At 42.3% G+C, this 25951-nt stretch overlaps 1 protein-coding gene across 4 annotated transcripts; it reads left to right on the forward strand.

The window, feature by feature from the left end:
* Positions 1-596: 596 nt before the first annotated feature.
* Positions 597-24343, forward strand: TTC14 (tetratricopeptide repeat domain 14). 4 transcript variants are annotated; one of them, XM_070753681.1, is made up of 12 exons: positions 597-912; positions 2941-3065; positions 5885-6084; positions 8640-8724; positions 8827-8956; positions 10976-11128; positions 12367-12438; positions 13489-13608; positions 13701-13823; positions 15720-15837; positions 18585-18694; positions 22877-24343. In XM_070753681.1, exons 1-12 carry the CDS (start codon positions 767-769, stop codon positions 23802-23804), a joined length of 2310 nt encoding a protein of 769 aa, XP_070609782.1. In that variant the 5' UTR covers positions 597-766; the 3' UTR covers positions 23805-24343. The 4 variants fall into 4 exon arrangements, with proteins under 4 accessions (XP_070609782.1, XP_070609786.1, XP_070609785.1 ...); XM_070753685.1 differs by having other exon boundaries at positions 698-912; positions 18602-18694; XM_070753684.1 differs by lacking the exon at positions 22877-24343 and having other exon boundaries at positions 698-912; positions 18602-18842.
* The last annotated feature ends 1608 nt before the right edge of the window (positions 24344-25951 follow it).

Consider the following 25951-nt stretch of genomic DNA (forward strand, 5'->3'; position numbering starts at 1 on the left):
AGTTTGGAGTGGTTGATATTAAGTTTGAATCTGTTCTATGCTCTTGTGTTGTTGTGGCTGAAGCTGAAGTAGTCGCTAACAGGTAGGACGTTGCAGCATATGATCTTGTGGGCAATACTTAAATCATGTTTAACGTCAAACCTAGAAATTTGAAGGTCTCTACTGTTGATGCTGTGTTGTCTAGTATTGTAAGAGGTGGAAGTATTACTTCCTACAGCAGAAGCTATCCATTTGGAGACTTTACATAATGGAATTGTGCCACATATGCTCAAGTCACAAACAAAGACAGCATCTTTGTGCAAAAGCAACTCCTAGGACAGAGGTCTTCCAACTTAGCAACTTTTAAGACTTGCGGACCTCAACTCCCAAAATTCTCCAGCCCAGGACAGCATAGATGACCAGTTTGGGGACTCCTGTCCTAAGAGATTTACTACACACAATTCGGCAGCTTGAAAAACGTCCGGACTTCAACTCCCAAAATCCCCCGGGCTGCATGAAAGAACATGACCGGAAGCGCCCATACCCTCCAACCTCCCTGATTCTCCCACCCCCCTCTTCCGCCCATTCTTAGCTTTGCCTCCCTTGATAACCCCGATAAGGCGCATGCGTCAACCCTTGCTCGAGGAACGGGGAAGGAAGGAAAGAGGGGGGGAAGGAAAACGCTGCGAAAGGTTTATCACTTCCGGGTCAAGGAGCTCCGTCTGCGTGAAGGGGGTGGAGCCGTCGCCGCCGCTTAGGGTGCAGCGGGCGGGCGGCAGTCTGACAGATGGAGCGGGACTTGCTTCGTCAGGCACTGGGCTTCCACGGGCCGCCGCTGCTCTCCCTGCTCCACGCCGAGCAGCAAGACAATCCCGACTTCGGCGGCCTGCTCCCCCCTGGCGGGGCCGGCCTGGAATCGCTATCGTCAGCTAGGTGAGCCGAAGCCCGCGGACCCGCCCTCTCCGTGAGGGGAGGGGGCGGGGCTTCGCCGGAGGGGTGTGTACGTGAGGGGCGGGGCTTGCCTTAAGAGGCGAGTCATCTCTGCTTTGCTTTCCCCTTTGAAAGGGGGAGGGGCGCGATTGAGGCCTTCAGCGTCGCCAAACTAGGGTGCCTCTGACCATATGCAGAGTGTAAAGTCTGTTCGCAGCTGGGCCTCGCAAAATATGTTGATTTATAATTAAACATAGAAACATATGACAAAACAAATCTATGACAATCGTTAAGTGCTGTACCTCATGATTCTTGACAAATGTATTTTGTTTCTTTTATGTACGAGAGCATACGCACCAAGACAAATTCCTTGTGTGTCCAATCACACTTGGACAATAAAATTCTATTCTATTCTAGAAACAGAGAAGATTGACGGCAGAAAAAGACCTCATGGTCCATCTAGTCTGCCCTGATACTATGTCACTATATTTTATATTAGGATGGATCTATGTTTATCCCAGGCATGTTTAAATTCAGTTATTGTGGATTTATCAACCACGTCTGCTGGAAGTTTGTTCCAAGGATCTACTACTCTTTCAGTCAAATAATATTTTCTCACTTTGCTTCTGATCTTTCCCACAACTAACCTTAGATTGTGCCCCCTTGTTCCTGTGTCCACTTTCCTATTAAAAACACTTCCCTCCTGAACCTTATTTAACCCTTTAACATATTGAAATGTTTCGATCATGTCCCCCCTTTCCCTTCTGTCCTCCAGACTATACAGATTGAGTTCATTAAGTCTTTCCTGATAAGTTTTATGCTTAAGACCTTCCACCATTTTTGTAGCCCATCTTTGGACCCGTTCAGTTTTATCAATATCTTTTTATAGGTGAGGTCTCCAGAACTGAACACAGTATTCCAAATGTGGTCTCACCAGCGCTCTATACAGCGGGATCACAATCTCCCTCTTCCTGCTACGCTGTTCACACTGTTCAGAAATCACTACTCCTAAATCTTTCTCTTCTGAAGTTTTTGCTAGCACAGAACTGCCAATGCAATACTCAGATTGAGGATTTCTTTTGCCCAAGTGCATTATTTTACATTTGGAAACCTTAAACTGCAGTTTCCATTGCTTTGGCCACTTATCTAGTAAAGCTAAATCATTTGCTTTATGAAGAAGAAACAACTCTTTGGGATCTACCAGAAGCAGCATAACAATGGTTTTGAGTAGAATATATTTCTTTTCTTAGTTGTTATTATTTTTTTTAGCATGCCTTTTATTACTTTATAACAGTGGTTCTCAACCTTTCTAATGCCGCGACCCTGTAATACAATTCCTCATGTTGTGGTAACCCCCAACCATAAGTCTAGTGCCAATTCTCCCAATAGAGCTTTAAGCTGACTGGCAGGAAGGTCAGAGGGACACTTCCACTGTAAATGCCTGATTGGTTCTATGGTGCCAAAATAGAAACTTTAGTTCCTAACACCATGGGAAATTTGTCTTTTCCCATAATGACTCCTGTGAAATGGTCATTTGACCCCCAAAGTGGTCCTGACCCCCAGTTTGAGAACCACTGCTAGAATAGAATAGAATTCTTTATTGGCCAAGTGTGATTGGACACACAAGGAATTTGTCTTGGTGCATATGCTCTCAGTGTACATAAAAGAAAAAGATACATTTGTCAACAATCATGTGGTACAACACTTAATGATTGTCATAGGGGTCAAATAAGCAATGAAGAAACAATAAAAATCTTAGGATACAAGCAACAAGTTACAGTCATACAGTACTAAGTGGGAGGAAAAGGATGATAGGAATTATGAGAAAAAACTAGTAAAAATAGAAGTGCAGACTTAGTAAAAAGTCTGACAGTGTTGAGGGAATTATTTGTTTAGTAGAGTGATGGTGTTCGGGGAAAAAACTGTTCTTGTGTCTAGTTGTTTTGGTTATCTTTTGGTTATCAAAGCAGTAGCCAGGTCCTTGGCAAAAGCATTGCTTAATGGATGTTGATCTGTTTTCTTCTGTTTCAGAAAAGAAAAAGGGATTGAAAATATTGAGATTCAACAGTTCATTTCAAAAAAAGCCGATCTTCTTTTTTCTCAATCTTGGCAAACAAATGTGACAATAGTAAAAGATGGAAATGAAGAGAATGAAAGTAAGAGAGGGATGCCATATGATAGTTGGACACATTTATGAGTGTGCATTTTACGGTCAATCAACGTCCAGTCAACGAAGCAGTGGAAGTGATGTGCCGGTGCCTGGAGGCTGTTGGGGCCTGGATGGGTGTCAACAAACTCAAACTCAATCCAGACAAGACGGAGTGGCTGTGGGTTTTGCCTCCCAAGGACAATTCTATCTGTCCGTCCATTACCCTGGGGGGGGAATTATTGACCCCCTCAGAGAGGGTCCGCAACTTGGGCGTCCTCCTCGATCCACAGCTCACATTAGAAAAACACCTTTCAGCTGTGGCGAGGGGGGCGTTCGCCCAGGTTCGCCTGGTGCACCAGTTGCGGCCCTATTTGGACCGGGAGTCATTGCTCACAGTCACTCATGCCCTCATCACCACGCGGCTCGACTACTGTAACGCTCTCTACATGGGGCTACCTTTGAAAAGTGTTCGGAAACTTCAGATCGTGCAGAATGCAGCTGCGAGAGCAATTATGGGCTTCTCCAAGTATGCCCATATCACTCCAACACTCCGCAGTCTGCATTGGCTGCCGATCAGTTTCCAGTCACAATTCAAAGTGTTGGTTATGACCTATAAAGCCCTTCATGGCACCAGACCAGAATATCTTCGGGACCGCCTCCTGCCGCACGAATCCCAACGACCGGTTAGGTCCCACAGAGTTGGCCTTCTCCGGGTCCCGTCGACTAAACAATGTCGTCTGGCGGGACCCAGGGGAAGAGCCTTCTCTGTGGGGGCCCCGACCCTCTGGAACCAGCTCCCCCCTGAGATTAGGATTGCCCCCACCCTCCCTGCCTTTCGTAAACTCCTTAAGACCCACCTTTGCCGTCAGGCATGGGGGAACTAAAACACCTCCCCCTTGCCCATGTTGTTTTGTTGATTGATTGACTGTGTGCCTGTTTTTTATATATACTGTTTTTTATGAGATTATTAATTTAAATTGGAACTGGATGGGTGGGCATTGGATTTGGTATTGTGTACTGTACTGTTTTTTATTATTGTTGTGAGCCGCCCCGAGTTTGCGGAGAGGGGCGGCATATCAATCCAATAAACCTAACCTAAATAAACCCAATGCTTGGAATTAGAGATGTAAAGCTTAAACGAGATAAACATTGGAGCATTTCATTGAACACCTGAAAAAGAAAACCCTCAAGAGTTTTTCTTTTTCTTTTGATTTCTAATCAAAAAATTAGTGACGCACTTTTTAAAGAAGAAAAATTTAAAAATTGCTCTGTACGTTATGCATTTGTTTATATATACCGGTAGTATAAGGATATATGGATTTAAAGTAAAAAATAAAAATCAGTTTTTAACTCCATTTTCAATTTTGGGCATTATTTATTTATTTGTTTGTTTGTTTGTTTGATTATTTGGTTTGGTTTGGTTTGGTTTGGTTTGTATTCTGCCCAATTCCCTGGCGACTGGGTGGCTATTTTAATTTAAATTAAATTTTAAAAGTTTTTTTAAAAAAAATAAAAATAAAATGTTGGCTTCCTTTTTCAGTGAAAACAACTTTCCAAAATTTTGAGTATCAAGGGAAGACAAAAACTTTTTTTCTTACTTTCCTCTTTGAAATCTTGGTGCATCTTATAGTCTGAAAAATACAGTTTGTAACTTTGCTTGAAATTTTTCCAGTGCAACTTGTAAGGAATACAATTTAGATTCTTCAATAGGAGTGGAGTATTTTTAGATTCAAAAGTATTTTGTGCCATGAAAATAGAATCAAGTTCATAATTTGAAGTATTGTCACTTGCACTATGTTCTTAATCCAGTAATTAGAATAATGAATGAAAGGTAAGAATTTGGCTAGATTAACTCAGAGGTCTTATCTGCTTCCACAGTAGGGTTGGTTGATGTCTTTATGGAAGTCGGAAGCAGATCTGTATTATTTGTTAGATTTGTATCCATCTTCCCAACAGATTTTCAAGATGATTGGATAATATTCTCCCTAATGTTTTTATGTAATGGCACATTTCATAGTTTCAAAGCATGCCCATTCCAAAGTGAACCCATTTAATTCAATAGGAATAGGTCCCAAAGAAATTGCAAGTGATTTGCGCGTGTGATCGTTACTATTTAAACTATCCTACATGGCTCAGGGCCAGACTATTTATGGGACCGTCTCCTGCCGGATACCTCCCGGAGACCAAAAAGATCACACAGGGTGGGCCTCCTCCAGGTCCCATCGACCAAGCAATGAAGGTTGGCGGGGCTGTGGGGGAGGGCCTTCTCTGTGGCTGTCCCAGCTCTATGGAACCAACTCCCCCCTGATGTCTGTACTGCTCCCACCCTACTGGCCTTCCGTAAGGCTGCAAAGACCTAGCTTTGTGGGCAGGCTTGAGGGCCATGAAATTGACATCTATCATCAATTGTTTGAATGGTATGTACCTGTGTTGATTGGATAGTTGAGTTGCTGATTTTTTTTTAACTGGGGTTTATTATTTTAACTGGGGTTTATTTATTTATTATTATTTACAAATTGGATTTGTATGCCGCCCCTCTCCGAGGACTCGGGGCGACTCACAACATGTATAAGAAAACATAATGCATCAAAATCCAATTAATATAATTAAAAAACCCTAAAAATCCTAATATAATTTACAGTATTACACTTCGATATTTCACTTCTTTTTTATTGTATTTGTATTTTTTTATGTTATTGTAAACCACCCTGAATCCTTTGGGATTGGGTGGTATAGAAGTCAAATTAAATAAATAATAAATCCAGCAATCCCAGTAGTGTTTCAGTATTTAAAATTGTTTTTTTTTTTAATTTGCATTTACCGAAGATTGTTACGCTATTATGCCACCATTGGAGCAGTTTATGGAAATCCCCAACGCAGAGAGAAGAGAGCTCTTTTTCCGGGATATCGAACGCGGCGACATAGTGATTGGAAGGATTAGCTCTATTCGTGAATTTGGCTTCTTCATGGTGCTGTTCTGCCTGCGAAGCGGCGTTGTGCGAGAGATAGCAGATTTAGAAATCACGGTAAGTCGGAGACGTTCTGTTCTGACCCAGCTCCCCAAACACCACAAACCCTCTGAAGTGAATTCAAAGATTCCTTTAATTAGGAGCGCCAGCAGCCCCGGCAAAAAGTTTACCGCTCAACGCAAACTAACAAGTCCGGCTAGCCTGAGGATGCATAGTTGTCTGCTACATCTCTTCATTTAGATAATCATTTAGATTTAGACCACCAATAAGATCGCAGAGGGTTGGCTGGGCCGTGGTGGAGGGCCTTCTCTGTGGCTGCCCCAGCTCTCTGGAACCAACTGGAGCCGGGGTGGCGCAGCAGGTAGAGTGCTGTACTGCAGGCCACTGAAGCTCAAGGTTGACTCAGCCTTCCATCCTTCCCAGGTGGGTAAAATGAGGACCCGGATTATGGGGGCAATATCCTGGCTCTGTTAAAAAGTGCTGTTGCTAACATGTTGTAAGCCCCCCTGAGTCTAAGGAGAAGGGCGGCATAAAAAGCGAATAAATAAATAAACTCCCCCCCCCCATCGCGATGTCTGTACTGCTCCCACCCTGGTGGCCTTCCGAAAGGCTACGAAGACCTGCCTTTGCCATCAGGCCTGAGGGCCATAAATTTTACATCTTCCATGGCCAAATCGTATTGAATGGTATGTATGTGTTGATTGGATTGTTGAGACGTGGATTTTAACTGGGGTTATTAATTTATATTTGACTTCTTTTTATTGTAAATTGTATTTTTATATTGTTGTAAGCCACCCTGAGTCCTTCGGGATTGGGCAGCGTAGAAGTCGAATAAATAAATAATAAATAAATTTAAGCCCCTGGCCTTTTATCCGCAGAGCTAGGGTGGGTCTTCGCCAGCAGCCGTGGCTCTTCCATCCCAAGGACCAGCCCATAGATGTCCACTGTTCTCCTCTCCCCTGCCTTCTGCTCATCCATACATCAGGCACTGGACCGAGCTGTTCCTCTTCTTCCTCCTCAGCCTCTTCAATACCTGGGAGCTCTTGACTCTCCATCTGAGGGTTGACGGACAGCCCACTGTCTCTCTCTCTATCTCCGTCCCTTTCTCTCTTTCTCTCTTCTTCTCTCTTCCTCACTCTTTCTTCCTCTCTCCCTCTCTCCTATCTCTCTCTTTTCCTCTCTCCCCCTTATCTCCCTCTCTTCTTCCCTCCTTCTCTCTCTCTCTCTCTTCCTCTCCCTCTCTCTCTCCCTCCCTCCTCTCTCTCCCTCTCTCTCTCCCTCCCTCCTCTCTCTCTCTCCCTCTCTCTCTCCCTTCTTCACTCTCTCTCCCTCTCTCTCTCTTCCTCTCTCCCTCTCTTTACCTTTCTCTCTCTCCTCTCTCTCTCTTTTCCTCTCTCCCCCTTCTCTCTCCCTCTCTTCCTCCCTCCTTCTCTCTCTCTTTCTCTCTCTTCCTCTCCCTTTCACTCTCCCTCTCTCCCTTCTTCACTCTCTCCCTCTCTCTTCCTCACTCTCTTTACCTCCCTCTCTCCCCCTCCCTCCTCTCTCTCCCTCCTCTTTCTCTCTCTCTCTGTGTGACAGCTCCATTCCATCTTCCCCCTCGGAGCTCTCACGTTGCCTTGACGCTGACCTTCATTCCCACGCCTCCTCTGATTCAGTTCTGGAGGGGGTGGCAGCTGAGAGGCCACAACACATTAATATTAAAGGAGATGTCACTTTCTGAAATGTTTCTCTTTTGACCATTCATGCACCTAAATTGGCTGAGTTGATCCGAGGAAAGCTCTTGACGCCGTATCAGCCCCATCAGCAAAAATGACCTTCCTTAGACTCAAGGATTGCCTTAACGTTACCAAAGTTCTGAGCTGAACTGTGTAAGTGCTTTGGTTGCATTTCTGATCAAGTGTGACTCAGACCGTAATCCATAAGGGACGTGACCAGGACATGAGTAACCGAGAATAGGAACTTCCCAGTCAGGAAAGGGTGCAATTATTGAACACAAAGTTGCGCAAAATATACATTAGATTTAATGTAAAATATACAATTAGACACAGGCAGTCCCTGACCCTCCCCTCTGCTGAACACCTAACTCTCACAGCACTGTCTTATGTCTAAAGTTATTTATCCATGTAGTAGGCTGCATTGCTATTATCCTTCTCATCTTCTCATCTTCCCTACTGCCACCTTCTATTTAGTATCTTAAGATTTATCACTTGTTTGTATCTTAAATTTTGGTAAGAATAATCAGCTGTACCGCCTGTTGATTTAGTACTTATCGGACTGGATTTACATTATTACTGCTGCCCTATGTAGAATAGCATGGAAGTTTTATATGGAATCCATGCTATCACACAGGATAGGGGTACCCTTCTCCCAAATTATCCACTCAAACTTCAGAATTAAAAATTCAGCTTTTAAAACTTTAGAACAGAGTTCTTCAAACTTGACAGCTTTAAGGCTTGTGGACTTCAACTCCCAGAATTCTCCAGCCAGCATAGCATAGTTGCCAAGTTTGGGGACTCCTGCATAGGTGTCCTGCAAACCTGCAGTATTTCTTGTGAAATGAGACTGAGTGTGTCTGTCCCTAATTTTTTGGAATTATGTGCTTTCTACTTTAGGCTCTTTGTCCATTAAGAGATGTGCCTTCCCAAAGCAGCCATGGGGACCCCTTATCATATTATCAAAATGGTGACCTTATCCAAGGCAAGTGTATATCATCGCTCTTAGATTTGGCCCTAAGTATATTTTGTGTTGTTTTCTGCTCCTTTAAACACGGTCTTTTTTTTTCTCTTCCATTTTTAATAGCTGCAATCAAGGATATTGATCGCTACCATGAAAAGCTCAGTGTATCCTTGCACAAGTCTGCATTATCTCCCAGCTTAGCAAATACCAAATTAGGAGTCATCAGCTCTGAAGATTTGCCTGCGCATTACAGGTAGGAAATTGAAATGAGGTATTTTATTTTATTTATTTATTTATTATTTAGATTTGTATGCCGCCCCTCTCCGAAGACTCCATATACTTTTTTGTGTGTGATTTAAAGAAACTCTTTTGTTGTATACAGGAAGTCCTCTACTTAATGACCCACAACTGAGCCCCAAATTCGTCTTGCTTGCATTAATTAGGTGAATTTTGCTGTGTCTTGCCACAGTTAAGTTATCTGTTACCATAGTAACACAGTTGTTAAGTGAAACTAACTTTGCTTGTCAGAATGTGGCCACATGTCCCCAGAACCAGGGTGAAATGCTTCCAGTTCTGCCTGGTTTGGGCATACTGGTAGCAGTGGCAGCTGTTGGTTTGGAGAACTGATAGTAATGATAGCCGATGTTTCATCAACACTCCGCGGCCTGCACTGGCTGCCGATCAATTTCCGGTCACAATTCAAAGTGTTGGTAATGACCTATGAAGCCCTACATGGCATTGGACCAGAATATCTCCGGGACCGCCTTCTGCCGCACGAATCCCAGCGGCTGATTAGGTCCCACAGAGTTGGCCTTCTCCAGGTCCTGTCGATTAAACAATGTCAGCTGGCGGGTCCCAGGGGAAGAGCCTTCTCTGTGGCGGCCCTGGTCCTCTGGAATCAACTCCCTCCAGAGATTCAAACAGCCCCCACCCTCCTCGCCTTCCATAAAATGCTGAAGACTCACCTCTGTCACCAGGCGTGGGGATGATTACCTCCACCCTTCGTTGTTTTTCTGACCTCTGTGGTATGATTAATTGGGTTCAGTGTGTATGAGTGCATAGTTGTGATTTTATGATATTGATTATGTTATATTAATGTTTCTTAATTGACTTTTTAAATTTTAATATTAGATTTGTAGTGTATTGTACTATTGCTGTGTTGTGAGTCTTCGGAGAGGGGCGGCATACAAATCTAATAAATTATTATTATTAAATTATTATTATTATTATGAATGGCAACACAAGGCTTTGCCCACTCGCCTTTATGCCGCCATTTCCATTTTTTTACCCTTTGCACAAGTCTTCTGCGCATGCACAGAGGGTAAAAAAGCACACAGCTTCCGAACTGGTAGGGAAGGTACCATATTTTTCATTCTGCATCACATAGTGGCCCACCAATTGTCCATGGGGATCTTGAGCAAAAGGGAAGGCAAGACCCCCCTTTCCCCTGACCCCCAACAAATGGTACTCAAGGGAATCCTGCCTGCCTCAAGCAACATAGAGGTGGCACTTGGACATCCATTTCAATAACCACCGATACACTTGGCATCCATGAATCTGTCTAATCCTGCCTTGAAGCTATTAAGGCTGACAGCTGTCACGACCTCTTCTGGAAGATTTATTACAAATCTTTTTGTAGTAAATACTTCTTCTTGTGTTGGTAATACAAGATTGTCGGAGTAACGTTTTGCAGAAGCTAGCCCAGCCAGATAGCCACAGCAACTAACTAGCCTGCCTCAGACCAAGGATATCAGGAACCTTTATCCTGAAGATAATTGAAGACACATACTGCAGAGTTTCTTGGGAAAATATTTACTCTTTAGTAGCAAACTTACACTAACTATTTACACTGTAGCTCTCTAGTAGTTAATATACAAATACTCACAATTCTCTAACTGCTATTCTCAGTTACAATATTTAGCTACAATTCTTTATTCACCACAAGCCACCTAATTTACCAGCCACTCTAAATCCATACTTAGCCACAATACCTTCAAGCCAAGCCACACCTATGCAGAGGCACATTATGTACTTTTGTCAGCCAATCAGGTTACATTACAATTTGCATATTCAGTGTAATTTTACATTGTTAAAGTTACACAATTCTTTTCTCTCTGCAATTTGGGATATTGCATCAAGTAGGCTCCAATCTTGACAAAGTTGAAGAGAGAAAATATTGTTTTTAATCTCAGTTCCTGAGTCTGCAGAGAGGGGCGGCATACAAATCTAATAAATTAAATTATTATTATTGCCTTGTTGTTTTTGTTTTCAGGAAGAGTATTGACATCGCCAGTAGTTTGGAAACGTATGAAAAGGTTTTGCATAATTCTCTGGGCTTTGTCAATCCCGCTGTAGTGGAGTTCCTAGGAAGCCGACTAGGACTAGACGAATCCAGCCCCCCCTCCTTGATGAGAGGACTACAAAGGTACATAAACAACATCTTAACCAAAAACTAATTCCTCCAATGATGACTTGGTTAAAAAATGACATTTTCATCGTTTGCTGGGAAAAGAGTGCCAAAAGAAATTGGTCAGACTGAATCACTATTTCTACACTGCTCAAAAAAAATAAAGGGAACACTCAAATAACACATCCTAGATCTGAATGAATGAAATATTCTCATTGAATACTTTGTTCTGTACAAAGTTGAATGTGCACAAGAGCATGTGAAATTGATTGTCAATCAGTGTTGCCTTCTGAAGTTGTTGTCTAATCTGAAGTTAGTTGGGGGAAAGATCAAAAGCAACATGAGAAAATATTATTTGACTGAAAGAGTAGTAGATCCTTGGAACAAACTTCCAGCAGACGTGGTAGATAAATCCACAGTAACTGAATTTAAACATGCCTGGGATAAACATATATCCATCCTAAGATAAAATACAGAAAATAGTATAAGGGCAGACTAGATGGACCATGAGGTCTTTTTCTGCCGTCAGACTTCTATGTTTCTATGTTTCTATATTGTGTTGTTTAAGTGTTCCCTTTATTTTTCTGAGCAGTATATTTCAACTGTACTACAAGACAAAGCAAGTTTTTGTACCACTGAAAAGTTTGAACTTAATCTTATCAGGTGGAAACTCCAAACGTAAGCTAAATTTGGCTGTTCGATTAACATTCCTGACTGTAGAATTAGACCAGAGTACAGTGGCTTTTGGGGTGAGGACACTGGCTTGGGGGCAATGGTGGGTTGCTACTGGTGCAGTAGGTGACTGCGCACCAGTAGCGGCCGCCAGATTGCGCAATTTGTGTGCGACCACGCTGGTCCCAACGCTGGCGCCACCATATTTTTTCTTGATTTTTGGGGGTCTTTTTTGCTTAAAGGGAACACTTAAACAACAGAATATAACTCCAAGTAAATAAAACCTCTGTGAAATCAAACTGTCCACTTAACAAGCAACACTGATTGACAATTTCACATGCTGCTGTGCAAATGGAATAGTTGTGCAAATGAAATATTCAATGAGAATATTTCATTCATTCAGATCTAGGATGTGTTATTTGAGTGTTCCCTTTATTTTTTTTGAGCAGTATATTTTTTTGAACCCTGAAATAAGCGCTTGGCCTTCTTGCCATGCACTCAGAAACCTGATTGGGCTTACTCTCAGGGGGTGTCTTATTTTGGGGGTAGTTGATTAAACATTTTGTTTGTTTGTTTTTCCCCAGCAAAAATTTCAACGAAGAGGATTTTGCTGTTGCGTTGAGGAAAAGACAATCTGCTTCATGGGCCTTAAAATGGTACACGCCGCTTTGTTTTCATTACAAGATAATTCTAAAGTCGGGAAAGAACTTTTTTCTTCCAAAATGGGCCAATAAAAGCCCTGCCTGAATTTTGGAAGCAAATAATAGTTTTGTCATTTAGCCATATTAAAGGTTTATGTGATGCGAAGGGTGGTATTACATGTAATCCTTAATAATCAGTCGCTTAGTGACAACAGCACTGAAAAAAGTGATTTTTGACTGTTTTTTCACTTATAATCATTGCAAGCAACTCTGTGGTCACTTAGTCAAAATCAGAACTCTTGGCATCTGACTCATTTACGACAACTAAAATGCCTTGGGGTCATGGTGATCACCTTTTGTAACTACCTGACAAGCATAGGACCAAGTTATCTACAGGACCATCTCCAGCCTCATGTATCCCACTGACCGGTCAGAGCCCACAGAGTCGGCCTTCTCCAAGTCCTGCTAGCCAAGCAGTGCTGGCTGGCGGGCCCTAGGGGAAGGGCCTTCTCTGTGGCAGCTCCGCCCCTCTGAAACCAATTCTCCTCGGAGATTCACACTGCCTCCACTCTCCTGGCCTTCCAGAAGACTTTAAAAACTTACCTTTGCCGGCAGGCTAAATTTCAACATTTTACTCCAGCCTTTAGTATGACTGTGGTGTAAGTATAGCTGTATGATTTTATAATTGGGCCTCTTAGATTATTTTAAAATTGTACTTCTGAATTGGTTTTCGTATTTTTTATATGTTGTGAGCTGCAAAATGGGGCAAAGCTCAACTGTCCTGCTTAGCAATGGAAATTCTGAGTTCAATTTGTCTTAAGTCAAAGACTACCTGTACTTTATTAGCAGTAACTTATTGTTCAATTTTTTAGATGTAGGCTAATGATAAACAGTAAATGTTTAATTCCTCCAAGATTCTCGTTTCTTAAATTGTCTTTCTGAATTTAGAAAAAAAAAACCTTCTAGTCTGCTAGAGATTTTTATGTCATGGTTAACTATTTTGCGTTCTTCATAAAGGTGTCTGTGGGTTTATTGAAATCTTAATTCAACTAATTTTATTTTTAGTGTAAAAATTGGTGTTGATTATTTTAAAGAGGGCCGCCACGTTGATGCCATGAATGAATACAACAAGGCATTGGAAATAGATGCCCAAAATGTTGAAGCCTTAGTAGCCCGTGGAGCACTGTAAGTATTTGCTTTATGTCTGCAGTCCAATAATTTCAACGAGCGAGTGAAAAATAGATATACTTACAGGTACTTTTCCCCCCACCTTCTAGCTATGCAACAAAGGGAAGCTTGAATAAAGCAATTGAGGATTTTGAAATTGCTTTAGAGCAGTGCCCTACACACAGAAACGCTAGAAAATACCTTTGTCAAACGCTTGTTGAACGAGGAGGCCAGTAAGTGTATTCTTTATAGTTTCTCCATTCCGTGCTGTTTACCTTTCTTTCCCTCGTCTATATTTTTATGCCTGGTTAAAGATAAAGAACAACTTGGGCAGACCCTATGTGTGTAGCTAATTCAGGAGCACAACTTGATGTGGAATCATCTGTTTACCTCCCACTTCTTTCTGCTTGCTCTGTTTACCACCACCCATTTTTGCAGTTCAAAATAAAAACAGATTTCCGATTAGCAAGCCAGTTAAGCGTGGACTGGTTTGCATGGCAATTCAGTGGATATAGAGATGGATCAAAAATGGTGCCCATCGGTGTTTCCCCTATCAAAGTAGCCTGTATCCTGCAGCCTTCAGCAGAGTTTATTCATGAAGGAAATAAGGAGGAATGTTAAATCAGGTTTTGAGATGCAGCGAACTTGGTTATGAACATAACAAAGCCGCTGTGAGTCTCCGGAGAGGGGCGGCAAACAAATCTAATAAATTATTATTATTATTATTATTATTATTATTATTATTATTATTATTATTATTACTATTATTACTATTATTACTATTATTACTATTATTATTACTATTATTACTATTATTACTATTATTACTATTATTACTATAACAACTTTGCTGGGTCAGGCTGAAATCTATCTTAGTCTGACTTTGTGTTTCTTATCAATTATATGCCTGTAAGGTGTTGTTCTTAACCTATAAAGCCCTTCATGACATCGGACAAAAATATCTCCGGGACCGCCTTCTGCCGCACGAATCCCAGCGACCGATTAGGTCCCACAGAGTTGGCCTTCTCCGGGTCCTGTCGACCAAACAATGTCGTTTGGCGGGTCCCAGGGGAAGAGCCTTCTCTGTGGCGGCCCCAACCCTCTGGAACCAGCTCCCCCCTGAGATTAGAACAGCCCCCACCCTCCTTGCCTTTCGCAAACTCCTTAAGACCCACCTCTGTTGTCAGGCATGGGGGAACTGAAATATCTTCCCCAGGCCTATACTGTTTATGTATGGTATGCTGTGTGAATGTTTTTTAAATTATGGGTTTTTAGCTTTCTAATTATTGAATTTGTATTTTACACTGTTTTTTGTTGCTGTTGTGAGCTGCCCCGAGTCTGCGGAGAGGGGCGGCATACTAATTTAATAAATAAATAAATAAAAATACTTGCTGGTAGGAGATAAAGCCTACTCCTGCTGTTGCTTTTTCCCAACTAAAGTATCTCATTCATTCATTCATTAGATTTCTATGCCGCCCTTCTCAAGCCAATTCAGAGCAGCACACAACATTATGTGCAATAATATATATAAAGAAATCTAAATGACTTCAAAAAGAATCATACAAAATTGCTTAAAAGTGTTAGAAAACCCCATATACATTCATACACATTCATCCACTTCAATCATTCGTAATATCGGCCGGAGGCAATCTGAATACTCATGGCCCCCATGCCCCTCGGCAGAGGTGGGTCTTCAGAGCTTTACAAAAGACCAGGAGGGAGGAGCGGTACGTATGTCCGGAGGGAGTTTGTTCCAGAGGGCCGGGGCCGCCACAGAGAAGGCTCTTCCCCTAGGCCCCACCAGCGGCATTGGTTGGCGGGATCCGGAGAAGGCAGACTCTGGGATCTAACCGGCCGCTGGGATGCATGATATTTTTTTTTTGTAGTGAAAAACTTTGAGGCACTTGTTCATTGTTGCCCTTTCTGCATTTTTCCAGCCCTCTTAACACCCTTTTTCAAATGTAGTCATTACTAGTACTCCCATTCTGCTATGTCCACCTTGAGGTCTGATTTGCGTTCTACGTCCCCCATCCAAAGAAAGGTTGAGCCAGGCTAAGAGAAGCACATTCTTAAAAACGTATTACGTCTAAAGCACTTCAGATTCACATGGGCTTCAAATCATTTGTCAGGTTGGAAGAGGAAGATAAATTGTTGAACGCTGAGAATTACTACAAGAAGGCTTTAAACATAGATGAAAGCTTTCAAGAAGCTGAAGAGGCCTTATTGAAGCTCCGTGAACAGATACAGGTGATTCTTTACTTTCTCTTAGTTGACTGAAGTCAATCGCCAATGTCTTACTCAAGAAGCAAATTGCAGTGGTACCTCTACTTAAGAACGCCTCTACTTACGAACTTTTCTAGATAAGAGCCGGGTGCTTAAGATTTTTTTGCCTGTTCTCAAGAACCATTTTCCACTTACAAGCCCGAGCCTCCGTAGGGCCTCTCTAGGAATCCTGTGGGAGGAAACAGGGCCGGAAAAGGCAGGGAGAAGCCTCCGTGGGGCCTCTCTAGGAATCTGCTGGGAGGAAACAGGGCCTCCACCCTCCCTGTGGTTTCCCCGATTGCAGGCATTATTTGCTTTTACATTGATTCCTATGGGGAAAAATTGCTTCTCCTTACAAACTTTTCTACTTAAGAACCTGGTCATGGAACGAATTAAGTTCATAAGAAGAGTTACCACTGTACGTCTGCAATCCCTTGTGCCTGAGGAAGCGTTTTATACTAATCAAAGCTAAATGTTTTTTTCTCTCACATGGCCATGGTCAGGGATGCCTGACTGGGAACAGGCAAACGGAATACCCAGCCCTGGAGCATTTTAATCGTGGCCATAATAGGGTTTATAAAGATTTGTGACCTATGCAGTTAACTTTAGGCATACCTTCAAAATTTGAGCCATGGTGGCACAGTGGTCAGAGTGAAGTACTGCAGGCTACTTCTGCTGACTGCAAATTTGGCAGTTTGAATCTCACCAGGCTCACGGTTGACCCGGCCTTCCACCCTTCCGAGGGGGGTCAAAGGTGGACCCAAACTGTTGGGAGTAAACATGCTGACTCTGTAAACCGCTTAGAGAGGGCTGTAAAAGCCCTATTGAAGCGGTATATAAGTCTAAATGCTGTTGCTATTGCTGTTTATTAACCAGGATTTTGTGGATTGGAGGTTTTAAAAACAATTATTATAATGCATATTGGAAAGAGGACGAAGGTCACTCTATACAGTGATACCTCGCCTTACAAATGCCTCGTCATACAAACTTTTCAAGATACAAACCCGGGGTTAAAGATTTTTTTGCCTCTTCTTACAAACTATTTTCACCTTACAAACCCACCGCCGCCACTGGGATGCCCCGCCTCCAAACTTCCGTTGCCAGCGAAGCACCCGTTTTTGTGCTGCTGGGATTTCCCTGAGGCTCCCCTCCATGGGAAACCCCACCTCCGGATTTCTGTGTTTTTGTGATGCTGCAGGGGAATCCCAACAGGCGAATCCCAGCAGCGCAAAAACGGGCGCTTCGCTGGCAACAGAAGTCTGGTGGTGGGGTTTCCCAGCGAGGGGAGCCTCAGTGAAATCGCAGCATCACAAAAACACAGAGGTCCGGAGGTGGGGTTTCCCATGGAGCGGAGCCTCAGGGGAATCCCAGCAGCGCAAAATCGGGCACTTCGGCTAGCAAAAGGGGTGAATTTTGAGCTTGCACGCATTAATCGCTTTTCCATTGATTCCTATGAGAAACATTGTTTCGTCTTACAAACTTTTCACCTTAAGAACTTCATCCCGGAACCAATTAAGTTTGTAAGACAAGGTATCACTGTATTTGCTTGTCTGCAACGTTTTCTGTGAGGCATGTGAGAAATATAAGGGGTCATGTCAAGGGTGAAAGGCTACTGGTTCAGCCTGGTTTGGGCATACCGGTAGTGGTGACTGCTGATGGTTCAGGGCAGTGTTTCCCAAGCTTGGCAACTTGTATATATTTGGACTTCAACTCCCAGAATTCCCCAGCCAGTGAATGCTGGCTGGGGAATTCTGGGAGTTGAAGTCCAAATATATACAAGTTGCCAAGCTTGGGAAACACTGGTTCAGGGAACCGTTAGCAGCGGTGATGCAAGGCTCTGCCAACTCCACCCATCCACCCACGCAGAGGGTGAAAAAGTGCGCGGTTCCGAATCGGTAGGGAAGATAAGTAGATCTCACTGCTGGATCGTGTCTTTTTAATGCAATTTCTTTTCCGTTTAATAAGACAGCGAAAAGTAATGGGTGAATGGAAGTGGTTGAATACAAAAAGGAATGAAATGCCCAACTTTTGCTCTGCTTTCCTTGCTGTGGTGGGAGGGTCCACTAGTTGGAACGTCCTTCTACAAAGCCCGGCGGGGTGTCCTCCTGTAATACTGATGATACGTTTTTCTCCAATGCATTTTCCTCCGAACTGGAACTGTTGCTGCTGGGTCTGACCCTCCTCTGGTGCTGCTCGTCACCAACAACCCCTGTGAAATATGATTCCGTGTGTAAACCGTGCATCACACTGGGCTGTGATACCGTTGCCAAATGGTTTGTATTCATACATGGCCCCTTTTCAATTTTGTTTTTGATGGGAATCACATTTTACGCATATAATTCAATAATGGCACGTTCCTTATTAATTTCTGTTGGGTTGATTATTCTCTGCGACCAACTATGTTGCTGGTTGCCATATTAACCTTCCATTCATACTTTGCGGATTGCTAATATTGGGTTACGGGATATCAAACAACCTGTACTTTTTTTTCCTTCTCCTTGCCTTTTAAAATTTGGGCTACAAACTATAACATGAACCCTAAATATCATGCTCATTCATCCCTATCTCTTAACCATCCTTTTTAATTGTTTTTCCCTCTAATATTTCTATTTTTGTTTTTTTGCACATGATTCCTTTGTAATCTCTGTAAATTTTGTATGTTGCGGGTTGGGGTGGGACTCACTTGTTTTAACTTATTAACACTGTATTTTTGACGTTGGGATTTAAAAAAGAAATCTCTGGAAATTAGAGAGAAACAAGCTGCAAAAGAAGAGAGGCAGAAAGAAAAGAAAGTAGAAACAAGTGCAGAAAAACTGCGCAAACTCTTAAAAGAAGAAAAAAGGTAAACCGTTTTAATCTATCTAGTGTCTCATACCTACCTGAGTGTCCATACAGCATTTCTCACATAAAGAAAAGAACAATCTGATGCTGTAAGTATAATAACAATTTACTGTTGCAGATGCTTTCTCATGTGATTTTTTTTCTCATTATTTTTTTAAAATTGATAAAAAAACGTAGAGTGGTACCTCTACTTAAGAACTTAATTCGTTCTGTGATCAGGTTCTTAAGTAGAAAAGTTTGTAAGTAGAAGCAATTTTTCCCATAGGAATCAATGTAAAAGCAAATAGAAACATAGAAACATAGAAGTCTGACGGCAGAAAAAGACCTCATGGTCCATCTAGTCTGCCCTTATACTATTTTCTGTATTTTATCTTAGGATGGATATATGTTTATCCCAGGCATGTTTCAATTCAGTTACTGTGGATTTATCTACCATGTCTGCTGGAAGTTTGTTCCAAGGATCTACTACTCTTTCAGTAAAATAATATTTTCTCATGTTGCTTTTGATCTTTCCCCCAACTAACTTCAGATTGTGCCCCCTTGTTCTTGTGTTCACTTTCCTATTAAAAACACTTCCCTCCTGGACCTTATTTAACCCTTTAATATATTTAAATGTTTCGATCATGTCCCCCCTTTTCCTTCTGTCCTCCAGACTATACAGATTGAGTTCATTAAGTCTTTCCTGATACGTTTTATGCTTAAGACCTTCCACCATTCTTGTAGCCCGTCTTTGGACCCATTCAATTTTATCAATATCTTCTTGTAGGTGAGGTCTCCAGAACTGAACACAGTATTCCAAATGTGGTCTCACCAGCGTTCTATATAAGGGGATCACAATCTCCCTCTTCCTGCTTGTTATACCTCTAGCTATGCAGCCAAGCATCCTACTTGCTTTCCCTACCGCCTGACTGCACTGTTCACCCATTTTGAGACTGTCAGAAATCACTACCCCTAAATCCTTTTCTTTTGAAGTATTTGCTAACACAGAACTGCCAATACAATACTCAGATTGAGGATTCCTTTTCCCCAAGTGCATTATTTTACATTTGGAAACATTACACTGCAGTTTCCATGTGTGCAAACCCATTAGGAAAGAAATAAAAGCTTGGAATTTGGGTGAGAGGAGGAGGACAGTCGCTGCTGAAGGAAGGAGGGAAGGTGAGGGGAATAAAAAAAAATCCAAAACTTTAAGGCTTAAAAAAAAAAAAGAGGGACTCAGAGGTGGCGAGGAGGAGCACACGCTTCCCATACACCCGGCGGGAGGCTGCCTCCCCTACACTGCGCCAGAGAGAGAAACCCAGGGGGAATGGCAGGAAAGTGACCGGGCCTTTGTGCCGCTCTCAAATTTCCTGGGAAATGTTTCCGGGCTCAGGTTCTTAAGTAGAAAATGGTTCTTAAGAAGAGGCAAAAAATCTTGAACACCTGGTTCTTATCTAGAAAAGTTCTTAAGTAGAGGCGTTCTTAGGTAGAGGTACCACTGTACTTCAAGCAATTTACTTTACAATGAAAGAGTAGTTCTAAAGCAGTGTTTTTCAAACTTGGCAACTTTTAACGTGTGGATTTCAACTGAGAAATAATATCAGAATTAATTTCTTCTCTTTGTGCATATGAGAGTATAATCACTTGTACTGAAGAGTGGAATGGGACATTTAGCCACAGACAACTTTCTGCTGGCTAACTTGCCACAGGACAATTTGCCAGCTTGCCATTGGACAACTTCACTGCACGACAATTGAACAATTCTATTTAATTATTTCAAATAAATGAAAATGTATTTTAATTTTTGCCATTCGCATTTCATTCTGTCCCTCCTTTTGCATCCATTCTTTAATTATTCTCTTTCATCATTTCTTTGGTATCAGTGTAACTCTTGTCCTGCAGCAAATTGACCATGGAAAGTTGGCCGTGGTGAATTGTCATAGATCGATGAAGATTAGTGGTGGCACAGTGGTTAAAACGCAGTACTGCAGGCTACTTCTGTTGACTGCTGGCTGTCAACAGTTCGGCAGTTCAATCCTGACCTGCTCAAGGGTTGACTCAGCCTTCCATCTTTCTGAGGTCAATAAAATGAGGACTCAGATTGTTGGCGGCAATATGCTGACTCTGTAAACCGCTTGTGAAGCAGTATGTAGCAATAGCACTTATATACCGCTTCACAGTGCTTTACAGCTCTCTCAAGTCAGCATTTATTTATTTATTTATTCATTCATTCATTCATTCATTTATTTATTGGATTTGTATGCCGCCCCTCTCCGCAGACTCGGGGCGGCTAACAACAATGATAAAAAACAACATGTAACAATCCAATTTAATAAAACAACTAAAAACCCTTATTATAAAAACCAAACATACACACAAACATACCATACATAACTTGCAATGGCCTAGGGGAAGGAATATCCTAACTCCCCCATGCCTGGCGACAAAGGTGGGTCTTGAGTAATTTGCGAAAGACAAGGAGGGTGGGGGCCGTTCTAATCTCTGGGGGGAGTTGATTCCAGAGGGCCGGGGCCGCCACAGAGAAGGCTCTTCCCCTGGGGCCCGCCAAACAACATTGTTTGGTCGACGGGACCCGGAGAAGGCCAACTCTGTGGGACCTTATCGTCTGCTGGGGTTTGTGCAGCATATTGCCGCCAACAATCTAGGTCCTCATTTTACAGACCTCGAAAGGATGGAAGGCTAAGTTAACCTTGAGCTGGTGAGAATTGAACTGTTGGCAGCTGGCAATCTGGAGCAGTAGCCTGCATTCTAACCAAAGTGCCACCATGGCTCTTATAAGTCTTAATTGCTATTGTAATGAAGTTTTAGGCGATCATGGAAATTGTTGGGTTGCACACTGGCTAATGTACAGGATGCATCCATACCAGACATCTCTAGAATAGGTGTATGTATGTATGTATCTACAGCATTCCGAGTCCTCAGAGAGGGGCTGCATACAAATACAATAAATAAATAACAGTATAGGTTTCTTAGATTCTGTGTACTAGTAAAAATATGAAATCTGTGGTAGCCTTGGTGCTCCCTAAGCTTGGTAGTTTAATTGCAGATGTTTCATTAGCTGACTAGATAACATCTTTAGTACTGGTGAGTGTGCTGTTTGCTCCCCGTTTATATATAATAGCTTGCTTTGCCAGTGTTGGAGGTGTGACTTCCTCTTTGGTGTTCCTTAATTAGGATATTGTGTTCTGCTTGTCTGTCTTGTTAATCCCCGCTTATTTGGGTACTGGCTGCTGGAGTGGACCTGTTCTGTCATTTTGTTATATTTTCTTCTTAGTTTTTTAATTGTCTGTTTTGAATGATGTGTAAACATGGTTTATTTCTATATGTATGGTGATAACTGATTTGTCTGAATGCTAAACTTGCAGGAATTAAGCTTGGACTAGGATGCTCACAGTAGCAGAACAAGCTACTGTCTATAAACAGGGAGCAAACCCCACACTCAATAGCACTGGTGATGTTACCTAGTGAGGTAGTGAAATTTCTGCAAGCCAGCCCAGAGTGCACGAAGGACTGCACAGTTCAACCCTGAGCTATGTGTACCCTCTTCTACAGGAAGTCTAGCAGTAGTACTTGACTTTTCAGGCACGCCTGCCTGAACATGTTTAAAACAAACTTGTATACAGTGTTCCCTCGATTTTCGCGGGTTCAAACTTCGCGAAAAGTCTATACCACGGTTTTTCAAAAATATTAATTAAAAAATACTTCATGGGTTTTTTCCCTTATACCACGATTTTTCCCGCCCGATGACGTCATATGTCATTGCCAACCTTTTGTTTGCCTTTAATAAATATTTTTTTAATAAACTTTAATAAATAAACAGGGTGAGTAATAATCTAAATGGTTGCTAAGGGAATGGGAAATTGCAATTTACAGGTTTAAAGTGCTAAGGGAAGGCTTGGGATACTGTTCATAGTCAAAAATAGTGTATTTACTTCCGCATCTCTACTTCGCAGAAATTCAACTTTCGCGGGCAGTCTCGGAACGCATCCCCCGCGAAAATCGAGGGAACACTGTATTCATTTAGTTGAAAGAAACCCAGAATTTTGCCCTGCTAGTCAAACAATATTCTCGTATTTTTCCTGTTGGAATCTAAACTTTTGTTAGCTCTTCAGCAGCTGACGTTTTTGCACATCCCCATTGTGAAATTTAATTACAGTGCCTCATGATGAATTAAAACTTTTAGGTTGAAGAAGAAGAGAAGAAAGTCAACTTCCTCTTCCTCCTGCGATCCTTCATCAAATGAGTCTTCCTCCTCCTCTTCTTCCTCCTCTTCCTCCTCCTCCTCTTCCGATAATGAAAAGCGTAAGAAAAGGAGTCGGAACCGGTCTGAATCCTCCTGCAGTTCTAAAAAACATGCCTCTAGGATGTTTTCCCATCCGAACAGGAAAGAAGACAGCTATTCTCCTCCCGCCAATACCTCTGCTTCTTTCCTTAACCAAAAGCACGAAGTGGAAAAATTGTTAGGGAGGCAAGACAGGGTAGCCAATCCAAAACCCGAGGTCAGAGACAGAGGAAGGGATTGCACGTTTTTAGAGATGTATGCCGAAGATGACCTCTGTGGAGGTAAGTTTGAAGATTATAGAGACGCTCGCCACCAATCCAAGACTCGGGCAAATAGCAGCAGGTTTGAAAGGCAGAGTAGATCAGACCGAGTTTGGTCCGATAGGAGTGATAGCACGGGCTCCTACCACAGACAATCTGATGACAGACATAAGGCAAGCGATTCAGGGAGGCTGGAAAAAGAACTGGGCAGGAGGGAGGGTTACCACAAGTTCAGCCCAAGCCAAGCCAAGTACTCCACGTCCCCCACGGGGTCGGATTACTCCTCCAAATCCGTCGAACGTTACAAACAGTATACCAGCCGATGGATGAATGAGCCTAGTAGGTACAATACGGATGGTAGAGCCGAGGCGGCTAGGGGCAAACCTGAGAAAGAGCCCAAGAATAGGGAAAGTGATACTCCAAGGGCCACAGGAGGAGACAAGGAAGCGATGCCGAACGGTAAAGAACAGTTAGGCAGTGCCAGACAGCTTCCGCAGAACCTCCTCAATATATTTAATCAGATTGCTGAATTTGAAAGGGAAAAAGGAAGCAAGCAGAAAAATCAATGAGTTGAAACATTTTAAGTCAGGTGCGGGGAAGCATCGGCTTTTAATCACTTGGCAAGTCTATGCTCTTAATTTTTTAAAAAGTTTAAATTTGCTTGTTAGATATTGATTTAAACGGGGGTTGTCCAACCTTGGCAAGTTTAAGGTTAGTGGGGTTCCAACTCCCACAATTCCTCAGCCAGCCTAAGAATTGCCTGGGGGATTCTGGGAATTGAAGTCCACGAGTCTTAATGGTGGTCAAGGTTGATAAATATGCAAGAGTTGTATTATTGAGGGGGGTTTTCTCAATTGAGTTTCTTATGCTGTTAGGATGTTAAGGTATGGTGGCACCACCTGGCTGAACTACCTTTAAGGCTGCCACCTGTGCTATCTGGGCATCAAAATTGCACTTTAAAACATTTCCCCCCAACAAGGTACAGATGACTGTTACTTTGTACTGTTAATAATACAACCATGTATTGATAAAATAAATTAATTGAAAATATTTTAATGTATATCATCAATGTACATAGTCTGTCTTACTATTAAATTTTTTACAAAAATAATATTACGGCTTCCGAAATTTTAATTCAGAACTTGCAAAAGTAAGCGTCACTTATGCCCAGGGTAAGCCTCTGCTAACGCTAAAAGCCAAAGGTTTTGTGCTCAATTGGGTGCATATCTCATGTTTTCCCAACTGGTATTCACTGATAGATAGAACAGGTTGGCTTGAGGAAGAAGAACCTCTAATATGCCATGTGCAGTTACTAAAAGCAAGCCCTGGTCTGATCCCGGCTGAAATCCACAAATATTCCCCAAGGTTTATATATTCAAAACATTAAAGGCTTTATTTTTTCTTCAGCAGATTCAAAATACACATACATATAAGTTCTCCTTCATATTAAACGAACAGGCAGGCAAAGCGTGGAGGGGGGGGGATTCCTCTTGCGGCCAGTTGAGAGTTTTACTGCCCCCATAAATTTCCCATCCAAATTAACAGCAAGGCAGGAGCTATAAATTCTATCATTATCTCCGGGACTGCCTTCTGCAGCACGAATCCCAGCGACCGGTTAGGTCCCACAGAGTTGGCCTTCTCCGGGTCCCATCGATGAAACAATGTTGCCTGGCGAGGCCCAGGGGAAGAGCCTTCTCTGTGGTGGCCCCGACCCTCTGGAATCAATTCCGCCCAGAGTTTAGGAATCCCCCCACCCTCCTTGCCTTTCGCAAACTCCTTAAAACCCACCTGTCAATCAGGCATGGGGAAATTGATTCCCCTAGGCCGTTTCCGCTTTATGTATGGTTTGTATAAGATGTATGATTGTTTTTATATTAAGGGTTTTAAATCGTTTTTAATCATTGGATTTTTACTATTTGTTGTTATGAGCCGCTCCAAGTCTCCGGAGCGGCATACAAATCTAATAAATAAATAATAAATAAATAAATTAAGCTGACAGCTTACCAGCACTTGAAACTAACAGCGGCTTCTCTTCTATCTCAATTACAAGGTCTTTCATGATGTAGTTTAGGCTTTCTTTTCAGGAGATTGACTAAAACACGCCATCAATTCTCGTCAAATTATTTGCATACAAAGCTTTCTTTTCTGGTTTCTGCTGGAAGGGACGCTTCTGAAACATAGATATAATAACTACAAAATTCCAAACCTTTTTCCTTGTGTTTCTTCTCTGTTTTGCTAATCTTCTAAATCTAGGATTTACCCACTGACTTTTTGATAGATCATCACTATCTGATAAGGAATTACTTTCCATGAAAACTTCAGCCCCCTGGGGCTGTCCTAAATCACAGTCTCTGTCTCCTCTGTCACCTGTTACCCTCTGTAACCCAGGATAAACTAAGGTCTCTATTTCTTCATCTCCAGAATCTGACATTTCCTGAGGCTGGCAAAGATCACTCACAACAAGCCCTAAGGAGGAGGTTTGGGGTGGGAGGTTTGGAGTGATAAACAGTAGAGGAAGATTGACAGGGAATGCAGTATGGCAGGAATGTCAAATTCTCAACCTATGGCTCAGATGCATCACACGCTAGCCACGCCTGCCATTTTAGCAAAGGGGGGGGGAGTCACAATACGTCAGATGGCAATATGACGTGCGAGTTTGACACCCCTGCAATTGGGGTGACCCCGATACATTCAACACATAAATGCTGCAGAGAAT

This window comes from Erythrolamprus reginae, chromosome 5, assembly GCF_031021105.1.
Source record: "Erythrolamprus reginae isolate rEryReg1 chromosome 5, rEryReg1.hap1, whole genome shotgun sequence".
Lineage (NCBI taxonomy): Eukaryota > Metazoa > Chordata > Lepidosauria > Squamata > Dipsadidae > Erythrolamprus > Erythrolamprus reginae.

What these genes read in the sequence shown, in the direction of transcription:
- TTC14 (XM_070753681.1), top strand. Translation starts at nt 767, where the DNA reads ATGGAGCGGGACTTGCTTCGTCAGGCACTGGGCTTCCACGGGCCGCCG. An exon ending in GCTTCATGGGCCTTAAAATG is followed by an intron (nt 12,439 to 13,488) that starts GTACACGCCGCT and finishes TTTTATTTTTAG; the next exon opens with TGTAAAAATTGGTGTTGATT. An exon ending in CTTGTTGAACGAGGAGGCCA is followed by an intron (nt 13,824 to 15,719) that starts GTAAGTGTATTC and finishes ATCATTTGTCAG; the next exon opens with GTTGGAAGAGGAAGATAAAT.